The sequence below is a fragment of the Hevea brasiliensis genome, chromosome 12 (assembly GCF_030052815.1).
Source record: "Hevea brasiliensis isolate MT/VB/25A 57/8 chromosome 12, ASM3005281v1, whole genome shotgun sequence".
Lineage (NCBI taxonomy): Eukaryota > Viridiplantae > Streptophyta > Magnoliopsida > Malpighiales > Euphorbiaceae > Hevea > Hevea brasiliensis.
This window is the reverse complement of record NC_079504.1, coordinates 12,881,577-12,893,891: the sequence shown is the minus strand read 5'-3', so window position 1 is coordinate 12,893,891 and position 12,315 is coordinate 12,881,577. Positions and strand designations below refer to the sequence as shown.

Below are 12,315 nucleotides of genomic sequence, written 5' to 3'. Positions count from 1 at the left end.
TTTATTTAAAATCTTAGTTAATTTTAAGGAGTAGATTCATTATTAAGCAAATTTTAATTTATGATAATTAATTAGATGATTAAGTAGATAGTTATGCGTTGCTTAAAAAAAGTAGATAGCGGTATTTATAATTAAAAATTTTAGTTTTGGCTGTCAGTTTTGTCATTTAATTGAGGTCAATTTCACTTGGAAACAAACCTCTCAATCAAAGGGATTATGCACACACTTATCACCCTCTAAAACGAAAATTTCAGAATACAATTGTTATATATATTTAATAATTTTATTATGATTATTAATTATAATAAATTTTATTATAATTAATAATTATAATAATATATTATTGAATAAATTTTTTATAATTTAAAGAAATTATAATTCAATACGTAGTTTTTAATTTTTTTTATTTTTTAATATATAAAATAAAAGAAAAAATTTATCAAAATAGGCATATAAATCTAAGACCCATAATCACACAGTCACGTAATATCGTAAAAAGAAAAAGAATGAGCATAAATTTTATGTAATTCGATCATAAAATCTATGTTTATGGGTGACAAAAACAAAGTTTTTCAGAATTTTCAAATCCTAATCCAATGTATTTTCTAAATTTCTCATAAAATATTTTAATCGTGTCGAATGCGAATTTTTCAAATAGGATCACAAATTAAATTTATAAAAATATTTCTAAAATTTAAGTCACATAAAATTATTGAGCTATATTAATAATTATTAAGTGCATATATTTTTTAACATGACAAATTAATTAAAAAAACAATATTTGGCATTTTTTTTAAATTAATATTTTTTTTGTGAGAAAAGGATGAAGAAGAAGTCTACTGTTTAAATAAACGCATGAATTAAGATGGTTGAAATCCTCTTGGAAAATATAATTTATAATACCATCCATACAGATTAAAAAATAATTCTGGATCATGCACATGATGTTTCTTCAATCAGACTTACCTAATTTTCAGTATTATTAATTAATTAAGTAAATGTTATATATATGCAGAAGATATTAAATTAAATCTTTTATTAATTTGTAGAAACATCAGAAATTAACATAGATAATACATAACGAAGAGAAGCAGTTGAGTAATTAACATGCATCTGTTACACGGAAGAACAGGAAATGGAATTAATTAAAGCTTTCAAACCCAACCCAAGTCGATCTCCAACATGAACACACACAAGCACATACAAATACAAAATATATATGAAATTAAAAGAGATGGTGATGCTTCTTCCCATGAGCTTCTTCATCCTGTTTCTTGGCTTCTTTCTTCTCATGATGTTCATGAAAGGCAAATCCCCCAGCACCTACAGTAGCTGCTGCAGCAATCTCCTCTGCTACCTTGTGCCTATGGGCATTCTCTGGGTCTTTCTTTGCCTGGTGCTTCTCATGCTGATCACACACACACACACACATATTAAGGCCTACTTCACGAAAGAAAAAAATTATAAATTAAAAAACGCAAGAAGATTAGTTATAGAATACGTACCAAGGCATAAGCGCCAGCAGCAACAGCACCAAGCCCACCGAGTTGCTCGAGATGCTTGTGGTGCTTCTCCTCCTTCTCGTAGTCAACAGGTTCATCGCCTTCCTTGTGATGGTGGAAGTGGTGGTGGTGCTTATTCTCTTCGGCCATAGTTGTGGTATTGGTGATGAAAAATTATAGCAGCAGAAAATTAATATAAATGAATGAGTAATCAAAGGCTTAGGGTGTGGTTTGAAAGAGTTTTGAGGTAAGCTATTTATAATATGGATCAATCCAGGCTGCATCACATTTTAAATATTATAGATTCATGTGGGGATGTGGCTATTCGAGACAGGTGGAAGAACCTAATAAGTAAATATTATATATACAGCGGATGCAATCTTCCATTATCTTTGTTTGTAAGATCTTTCAAAGCTGAGCTAATTAGTTTGAAATAATAATAATAATAATAATAATAATAATAATAATATTGATGATGATGATGTTTTGTGTCAATATTGGATTGGAGGTTTCATGTCAAATATTAATTAAAAAAATAAACATAATTGCTTATATAAAGGGGAAAAAAAGCTGGAAGTCTACATTTAGATTCATTTTCTAGCTTTTTAGAGTATATTTCTATGAACTTAGAATTTTATAAAAATTTAATTTAATTATTTTTTTTAATTCTCATATTTAAAAAAAAAAAGAATTCATATTTTTTTAATTTAAAATAAAGTTTTATTTAAAAAAATAAAAATAAATATAATTATATAAAAATTCAATTATTTTTTTTTTATAAATAATTTATTCTAAACCAAAATCATAATATTTTTTTAGACTGAAGTATTTAGAAGAAGGGGATTGTCACCTTTCCAATACCTCAACTTGCATAGAGCCCTCCATGACAATTCAGACAAAAGAGAGAGAAAAAAAAAAGTGTGTATTAACTATTAAATGAAAGACAATATTAGGAGATATTTTCCCTTTTCAGCTAACATTCCAATATATATATGATTTGATGATTTGAATGGTGGATATATATAAATAGTTTTTTACACAGAGAAATTTTTTTCCTGCGATTTATATAAATTTTCACAAATTGATCATTGAATCTTTATTATATATTTTATGTATTAATTTTTAGGTTATCAGATCGAAAAATATACAAAAATTTTGTGGATTTGGACACAAAGGTCATATCTGATGAGTTCACACATTAATTATATGATATTTGTGGGTTAACGTGGAGAGGTGGGAATGGTGATGTTCATCTATATTAGGTGAAGGTTGGATCTGTAAATACATGGCTTGATTGCTAATCTGCCAAGTGCCAAATGGTTAATTATTGAAGTTTTTTTTTTGGTAAGTAGTCAATTAATTAAATTGTAATGAAGGAACATAAAAAAAAAATTAAAGAAAATGATTAACTATGCAGTAATTAAAAAAAAAAGGATTAATTATAAGATAATGAAGATCATAGAAACATCTCAGGATTTATATTATTATAAACATATACATAAGGCATACAAAGTACTTAAAGAACCAGTTTGACAAAGCTACAAGGAAGGCTTGGCTTTTACAAACTCACTCATACAGGCGAATATTTAATTTTTTTTTTTAATTATAAAGGTAGGAGAGGGAAATCGGCCTGGTGTCTCAGGGTTTAACGTATGTACAGCTACCTTAGTTTTAATTATTCAGACGATATAAAAACACACATAATTAATTAGTTATCAAGGACACTTAGAAGAGATGGTGCTGCTTCTTTCCATGAGCTTCCTCATCCTCTCTCTTGGCCTCTTTCTTCTCATGTTTCTCATGGAAAGCAAATCCGCCGGCTCCGACGGCCATCGCTGCAGCAGCTTCCTCTTCGATCTTGTGCCTATGAGCATGTTCTGGGTCTTTCTTTGCCTCATGCTTCTCATACTGATTTATGTCAAAAGAAAAAATATGTTAGAAGAATTCATTAAAAAAAAAAACTAAACTATAAATATGTTAAATATCTGGTAATTAATTTCACGTAACGCATGAAAAATTAGTGAGAGAGCTTTATTACCAAGGCATAAGCGCCAGCGGCAGCAGCCCCGAGCTCGCCCACATGTTCTAGATGCTTGTGGTGCTTCTCCTCCCTTTTGTGGTCTGGGGCATCATGAGGTGGTGGGATGTTGGTAGGGTAAGCAGTAGTCTCGGAGAACTCGGAGGTCTCACTGTAGACAGCAGCAGTCTCAATGGGTTTTTCCTCATCCTTGTGGTGGTGAAAAGGGTGGTGGTGGTGGTGGTGCTTCTCTTCTGCCATGGTGGGTCTGAGTTTAAAGAAATGAATACAAGAAAAGAGACAAGTGAACTATAGGGATTGGTTTGTGGTGTGTTGTGGGAGACAAGAAGGTGTGGAGTGTATTTATAAGTGATGGAAAAGATATCTGTTTCAGCTTATGGTTGAATTTTCCATCAAATTTTATCTGTATGGGAGTCTTATGAGACAGATGGTAAAAAAATATCTCTTGCTTTTTATTATTTTTTTTTAACTATAATAAATATGAGTTACATAATGAAAATCTTTCCCACCTCTAGTTTCTTACTCTACAAAATAAAATTTAATTGAGACATTAAATAAAATTAATTAGACTTTTACCAGTGACAAGCAAATTAAGAAAAAAAAAACTCAATTATAATTTTCCTATTTTAAACATTTTTCATGTATATAATATACATTTTTTTTAGTTTTTTATTTTTTATATTTATTTCTATATTTATATATGTTTAGATGAATTCTAATATATCGTTATTGATAGATTTTAAGTGAATAAATCATTAAATTTATCTTTATTTATAAATTTTGAGTATATATTTAGTATTTTTCTCTTCTAATATAGCTATTATTTACTCTTCTTATTTATGAGTTTTATGAATAAGTGATTTATTTTATTTTTTTGTAGAAGAATGTTTTATAAGGTGCAGTGTCGTTCTTTTCTTTAGCAGGAAATTTAAATTCAAAATTATAAAAATAAGCTTGTAAAATAATTATAGAGTTAAACAGTGAAGCGCGTAGACAGGACAAATATACTTTATCACTATTATTATATTTTTTAATTTTTTATATTATTTTTTTATAAATAATTAATTTTATTTATATAAAAATATAATACGTTGATTTGTAATTTATTTTTAATTTTAATTTTAATTAATGGAATATTTTATCTGTTTTATAAAAAAAAATAAGTCTCTTAATTATTTTTACTTAAAAAGGAAAAACAAATCATCAATTGTATAGGACGTGTGAGGTGGACGGATCATTATCCACCTTTAGTGAAGTTTTCTGTTTGCAACCCAAAATGTGGGGAACATAATTAATGGTTCCCTTTTGCGTTGTAGCTAATTAAATTTCAAATACTTTTCTCACATTATTTTTTTTAATTATTATATTATTATTTTATATTATAAAATAGACATTTAATCGTTATATTAGAAATTTAATGACTTTCAAACATATACAAAATTAATCTTTCTATACTAAATCATATTAAACATTATATTTATCTTTATATTCAAGTGTATATATTGTAATATCAAAAATAAAAATCTTATCAAAAATAAAAATCTTAAGCAATAATAGGTAAAATATGGTGATAGCTGTAATGGGCTGCTTGACACAATATTTTTGAAATTGAATATTATTTTTTTAAATATATTAATTAGAGAATATTAAAAAATAATTTAAAATTAAATTTAATAAATTTTAATTATAAAAATAAAAAATAAAATATTTTTTTAATAATATTTAAATAATATTTTTATTTAAAAAATTAATTTTAACCTCAAATTTTAATATCAAACAGGTACTATGCATATATTGGTGAGAAATTTAAAAAAATAAAAATTTAAAATAATTATTTTTAACTATTATTTCAAATTCATCGTATTACAATTAAATGTATTTATTTTACATGATGTAATAAACGTTCTCCATTTTTATGAAATTTTTTTTATTAATTAAATAAAATGTTTTTAAGTTTATAACTTTTAAATTCTAAATTTTAAATAAAAATGTGAAAATCTTAAAATCTAAATGGAATTTAAATGTATATAAAAGTAAGCAAATTAAAATAAAATAAAATCTATCTTAGTAGAATTAATTATTTATTTAATTATCAGTCTAATTAATGTAATGAACTGGTTTAATTGAGCTAAACCGATCGGTCCCATTCAATATAAAAAATTGTGGTAACGAGGGAACATGATATGGACGGTGGAGAGGGGTCCATAGGATAATAGGAATTGAAAGGTAGAGTTGGTGTCGGCAAAGGGTATATCCACTCCCAGATACTCATTTTTTCAACTGTCACGGCTAACCCATTTATCCATTTCAACGCTCCATCAATATTTTTAATAATTTTTAAATATTTTTTATGTATTAAAAAAAAATTTTATTATTATTATTTTATTAAAATTAAAATATACATTACTTCATCTATAATTATTTTTAAATAATCTACATACTAATAAAATACACTTATTAAAATGATAAATAATAAAATTTCTAATTTTTTTAATTATATATTATACTTATTTACTAATTTATATTATAATTGGATTTCTTAATGTAAGAGATTAAGAATTTAAAATAAATAAATAAAAGTACATGATTGCTTAAAAGAAGAAAAAACAATTGTCTTGCAAGATAAGATACTGATTAAAGTGGTGATATGATGGACAAAAGTGAATAATAAATTTTTATATTAATTAATTATTTTCATCACAGTAAGTATAATAATATAAAAAAATTAAAATTATGAAATTTTCATTAATATATTTTAGTTATATGTCTGTAAATAAATCACTATTAAAAAAAAAAATTCAAAGGAACTCTATCGGATCAAAAAGTAGATATTATGTTAAAGATCAACAGTATTACTTTGCATAGGAACTCATACTTGAAGATACTTGTAAACCATGCACTTTTTTTTGTCCATTTCATTTTATCTTTTTCATATTATTCATATTTATTTTATAAGCGCGTTACATATTATTTGTACGCATTACACGTACTTACAATTTAATCTTTTATATATAATTTTATGTTTCATATTATATAATATTTTTATAAATTAATTTTTAATAATAAATTAATTAAATTCAGTTTTTCATTATTATAATACTATATCACATATATATATATATATATATATATATATATATATATATATATATATACACACACACGTGGCTGTAATAAGTGGATTGACGTAGTGGGCCGATGGCCATGAAATTTTTATATATTTATTTTTTAAAAACTTTAAAAGTAAAGAGATTGCATGATGAATTGATCACTGCCCACCTGTTTTGCGAAAACGACATCAGATCAAATATCCAAACATTTGATCGATTTGTGCGGCATTATTCATTCAATACTATCAACTTTCACATCTTTCTAAACCTAACGATCAAAAATTTGACTTCTCTTCATATCCACATCTCTCCTCTACAACACATTCATTGACGCTTGTAGCTCAATGATTTTGTGTTTTTTTTAATGGAATTTAATTATTTTTAAAACACAATTTTATTTGATAATGTGAATTCAAAATTATTAATTTATTTTTCATTCTTGGTGTAATTACTCTATTTATAATATGAAAATCATGAATTCGAGCCATTAACAAAAAAAAAAAAAAAAACATGGTACACCGAGTCACCTGCCACTCTGTCTGATGATGTCGGCCAGTTGCTTCATTGAATAGAGAAATTACAGATGAATGCTTTAGAAGTTAAGAAGTTTCTATTGCGGTCACAGAAAGTTGAATGCGAGTGGGCCTGCGACTTGTAAGCATTGTGCAACGTTCATCGCCTTATAGGCTCAGGGGCACGCTTATGGCATAGTGGGCCTCCAAGTGTCGAGAGTATGAACAACCCACAATCGATTCATCTTACCCGCATCTTATAAGGCAATATTTAATCTTCAAACGCTGAGGCGAGGAGTTAAATCAAGCTTGAATGCATCCAACGATAAAAGTTTACCACTAAGTCATCATGTTGGGTGGTTTTTCAAAACTTATTTATGACATGAGACGTGGATGTTTGGGAATGAAACCAACCAGGTTCTGTCCAACAAAGGTTAAAATCTGAACCTTCCACATTTGGCAGCAAGCACCCATAGCTGCCCCTACACAACCTTGTGGATTTGAATTCAGGACTCATTACAGTAGGTTAACTTCTAATCTATCCACAAATTGCAATCAGATAAACTGATTCAACACACAAGATCTGATCAATGGCTGCACCAAGTCCAGTAACCATAAAAAGAGTAGCACAACTTCTCTTCTCTTATCAATGTTTCAAAACAAGCATAACCATTTTGCAGAATTTCCAAGACTTACAAACAAATATGCCATTAGAATTTGTGTTTGTCACTCTTTTTAGGTACAGTAACAGTCATTACAGCATTCTGGAAGGGGAGCATTCGGGTGGTCTTCCTGGTAAGCAATAATTCATACATAATAGCTTCAATCTGCATTTCTCATAAAACCTGAGGGCCAAAAAAGGGAATGAGTTTATTTATGGGGTCTCACAATGCATTCTGCAAGGGACAGACTTAAAAGGGAAAACACAACGTGTACTAACTATTGCTTCACTTGCAGTGAATTTTCGATGCGTTCAACAAATTGATCTTTAGTCAAAGCACCCTCCTGAAAATTATCACACCAAGGCAGCAAGGTCACTAAAACACTTACTCAGAAAGTGGATGACAGTCAATGGTTACTGAAACATGAAAAGGTAGGCTGAAAAAAAAAATCCAGCACGGTGATAAATAATGCTGAGAGGAAGTGAATTACTCTCCTCTGGCAGATACAGATTGTAAGATTTGCAGCAAAAAATTTATATATTATATCTTCTCCTTATTCCTATTTTATATTTTATTTTAATTTCTAACATTAGAAATGCCATTGACAAGGCAATCAGCAATCTGATAAATGCGAAGGAAAAGAGTCCTTGATGATCTCATAAGGAGCATTGTGCATTTCAAGAGTATCATCCTGGAGATTTAAGGCTATATTTTCACAAAAGCTTACAAATACTAAATGAACTTACGAAGCGATCATAAGGTTTCCCATCCTTAAATAAGATAAATGTAGGCAATGCCTCTATTCTGTATTTGTCAGCAATGCTAGGGTACTTCTCAGTATCAATTTTCACCACCTGGATTTTGTCTTTCAGGACGGCACTGACTTCATCAAGAATAGGACCCATAAACTGGCAAGGACCACACCTGCAAACCATAGATTAGTCTATTTACTCTTACTCTTCAATTGAAATTCTAATCTATTCCAAAGTTCTTAAAAAATCTACCATATTAAAGATCCTTATTCAGCATCATAATAATGCTCATCACAATTCCACTATATCGTAAAAAAATTTCTCTTAAGGAGAGTACATTAACTTTAATTATTTGATTCCCTTCCTTGACTTGGGGAAGGTGGGACATTTAATTCTGCACGTTATCAGCTTGGGGTTTTAGGTGATTTGAAGATGATCAGACAGCATCTCCACGTCGCAATTTTTTCTCATAAAACATAACAAAAGAAAGGTTAGAAAGAAAACAAATAGAAAAGCAATGAAAAGGAAGTTACCAGGTTGCGTAGAAGTCAACCAACACTGGTTTGTCGGTATTTGCCAACAACTCATCAAAGGAGGAAAATGTTTGCTTCTTTGCTGCAACCTACACAATCATTTGGCAAACTGTCACTTGTATTTCACAAAGGTAGTTTAAACTCAATATAGTACAGCTGCAAAACAATACTAGTACATAGAGCAACTGTTATGACCAATCTAATCTAGTAAGATTGAGCATTCTCTTTATTGCATTTACAATAAATTACTCACAATAATAGAGAGAAGAAAAAAAGATTCCATCTTCTGAGAAATAGAAGTATAAGATGGACATTAATTGCATGGTTGTAAGTAAAATTAACAGTTCTGATGTATTGAATTTACAATGAACGCTAATCTAATGGTTCCCTACTCAAATTGGCATACTGTGTTTGGCTGCCAATGTAATCTTAAGAAACTTATGATTAAATGCTTGAACTCTAAACATATAGGTTGTAAAATACTACTGCATTTACCAATTACTATAAGCATAGGGAAAACTATCTGGGATAACAAATCCAAAACAAACAATTTCTTTCCACAATAAAATTACATCTTCACAGATTTGCTGTTCTTATGAAGACTTAACTTTGTTTATCTGCTAAGTTTGAAGTACATCAAATATACACTCCCATTAAATTAATTTGTCTAGATAAAAAAAAAAAAAGAGGATGTATCTAACTTGAAATATGCAACTCTGTTTATTTCTGACGGATCATGTGTAATGGTTAGCAAGCATAATGGATCATGCTGCTCATGCATAAGCATAAAAGACATCAATAGTTATTATATAGTGATATTAACTGACAGAATTTTGAATGTAAGAAGGAGCACTCAATCCATCCAGAATGATATAAACTCAGACTAGAGATGGAAAAGGCAGGTAGAGAGTCCTGGTTGTAAAACAAATTCCTTCCAAAATATAAATCTTACTAAATTTATTTCACCAAATGACAGTAAACTTTGATGGGTGAAAAATTGGATTTTTAGATCATTAAGCACCAACATTTCATGAAGTACTTTCATTTTTTTTTAAAAAAAAAAGAAAGAAGAAAAAAATGCACTTTGCCAATAATGCACTACTGCTGAAATATCCTCCAGAACATATTTAAACCCATTGCAGAAGTGTGCTTGAATAAGGAAAGAACATCAACCATTCTGAAAGTACAGCCCTAAAGGAGAACAAAAGAAGTACAGAAGTAAATTGAAATGAACCATTGCAAAAGCACCAATAGATTCTGAATTTCATTATGGGCTATAAAAAATATTTTTATGAAATGAAGTATCACTTCAAGGTATTACCTGCTTTATGAGGAAATTAATGGGAAGACCATTCATTCATTCTCACGTTTGGTGTGCTACTTTTGGAAATGTAAAAAATATGATTCCACAAAGAATCACATGCCCAAAATGACCTGAATCCCAATCCCATTGACTTTTTTTTTTTTTAATGGTATTTGATTCCATTGCCAAAAAAATATAACCTATAATTCACATGGTAACTATTACACAAAAGATGCTTGGGTCATGTGTTCAAGTATTTGTGGTGCCTTTCATGTAAATTTTTACACATTTTCGAGGATTTAACCCAAAATCGTTTAGAGTGGAGAAAGAGAATCCATATAGCCGACCCAAAATTTTTTTGATAAGCTTAGTTGAGTTGAGTTGAGTTTATTTGATTCCATTGCCAATTTCCCGCCCAATCTGCGTCTATTGCATACTACTTTTTTTTTTTCAATTCCTTCTTGTCTTTCTTTTATGTGGACTTACTATAAAATCCAAGATTTTCTACTTCTAATGGTATTTTCAGTTGCCAGAGGGTATGGGCTACATTGCTAATATGTAGAAATTTTATCACAAACAGATATGATGGTTCAACATTTACCTGTTCCCTCTACTCCATCTTATTATGTAAAACATGATGTGAGGCCAAAGGTTTAAAACCTATTCCCTGATGAGTCATTGACAATACACATATCCATTCACAGCAAAAACTAAGCTAGTTAATGGATTAAGCATAGAATAACACTGGTTAGAATTGGTCTATAGTGATATAGAAATTCACCATCTTTCTCTTGTTTTAAGCAAATTTATTGACATGAAAAATCATCCACAAAGCTTTAAGTGTACATATATTTTGCTGCTTCCCCTGTACTCATTTAAATAGAGTTAAACTGTGAAGTTCCAATTTTCTAAGGACCAAGTTCCTCCCTATTCTCCTTTATCATTCATCTCCCTTCAGCTAACTGACCAAATCAAAGGTATCTAATACTACGCCCTAAATACCCTTGAGACTCATTGACAGCAGCTATAATCTTAAGCAAAACTTTCAAAGTTCCAGAAAATCAAGAACAATCTCCATGGAACGTGAGCATATCTCTGCAAATTGACCTCAACCCAATTACACATGTCATACATAAAAATCGAACAAGAAAGGCCATTTTACGCTACATTAATTATTATCCTATTCTAAAACCCGTATCACCTAATTTGAATCCTTCTAGCTCCCCCTAAAAGGAAAAGAAGAAGAAAACAAAACACAAAGTGGGGAATCGAGGGTAAGAGCATTACCAGAGAAAAAATTCGAGACCTAGAAGGAGAGGAAATCCCTCTGATCCCAAACTGAAGCCTCTGAAGCTGCACTGGAAACTTCAGTGAAGACAAAGAAGTCAAATTGGCAGCACTCCACTGTGACTGCGGTGTCTTCAAAGAAGAAATTGTTGAAGCCGAGAAAGAAGAAATCGCCATATATTTCTAAACTCTTCTTCTTCTCCTTCTACTACTGATAAATAGAATCTACAAAAAAAATGGCCTATTCCGTAAGATAGAATCGAAAAGAGGAAGAAAATAAAATACCTGCTTAGCCACGCAAGAACGAAAAATTTGTTTGAATGAAGAGAGCAGAGTGCCAAACAAGGAGCAGAATTTGTTAAATTACTTTTTAGTCCACATTTTTATTATTATTAATACTTTATTTTTTTCACAAATAAATTAAAAAATTTCTAAAATTTAATTTCATCAAACATTTTTAATAATTTTATTTATTTAGTAATGATAAAATTTGATAATAAAATAAAAATTAATCTAAAATTTTATATGTCATTTAGTTTGTTTAACTAATAAATAGCTTTTCTTTTATTATTTTCTCTTTATATTAAATATATAAAAAAATTATTTTTTCTCATTA

General features: G+C 29.0%; 3 protein-coding genes across 4 annotated transcripts; all 3 read right to left on the bottom strand.

Moving 5' to 3' along the window:
- Positions 1 to 1,019: 1,019 nt before the first annotated feature.
- On the bottom strand, positions 1,020 to 1,846 carry LOC110659573 (abscisic stress-ripening protein 1). Its single transcript, XM_021817531.2, has 2 exons — positions 1,506 to 1,846; positions 1,020 to 1,408 (listed from the first exon to the last, which is right to left on the bottom strand). The coding sequence occupies exons 1-2, from the start codon at positions 1,650 to 1,652 to the stop codon at positions 1,226 to 1,228; spliced, it is 330 nt and encodes a 109-aa protein (XP_021673223.2). The 5' UTR covers positions 1,653 to 1,846; the 3' UTR covers positions 1,020 to 1,225.
- Positions 1,847 to 2,958: 1,112 nt separating this feature from the next.
- On the bottom strand, positions 2,959 to 3,876 carry LOC110659572 (abscisic stress-ripening protein 5). Its single transcript, XM_021817530.2, has 2 exons — positions 3,541 to 3,876; positions 2,959 to 3,410 (listed from the first exon to the last, which is right to left on the bottom strand). Exons 1-2 carry the CDS (start codon positions 3,778 to 3,780, stop codon positions 3,228 to 3,230), a joined length of 423 nt encoding a protein of 140 aa, XP_021673222.2. The 5' UTR covers positions 3,781 to 3,876; the 3' UTR covers positions 2,959 to 3,227.
- Positions 3,877 to 7,786: 3,910 nt separating this feature from the next.
- LOC110659571 (thioredoxin Y2, chloroplastic) lies at positions 7,787 to 12,042 on the bottom strand. 2 transcript variants are annotated; one of them, XM_021817529.2, is made up of 5 exons: positions 11,700 to 12,042; positions 9,110 to 9,198; positions 8,571 to 8,748; positions 8,103 to 8,167; positions 7,787 to 8,007 (listed from the first exon to the last, which is right to left on the bottom strand). In XM_021817529.2, coding segments are annotated over exons 1-5 (510 nt in total). In that variant the 5' UTR covers positions 11,877 to 12,042; the 3' UTR covers positions 7,787 to 8,006. The 2 variants fall into 2 exon arrangements, with proteins under 2 accessions (XP_021673221.2, XP_057987145.1); XM_058131162.1 differs by having other exon boundaries at positions 7,787 to 8,167; positions 11,700 to 12,041.
- Positions 12,043 to 12,315: the final 273 nt, after the last annotated feature.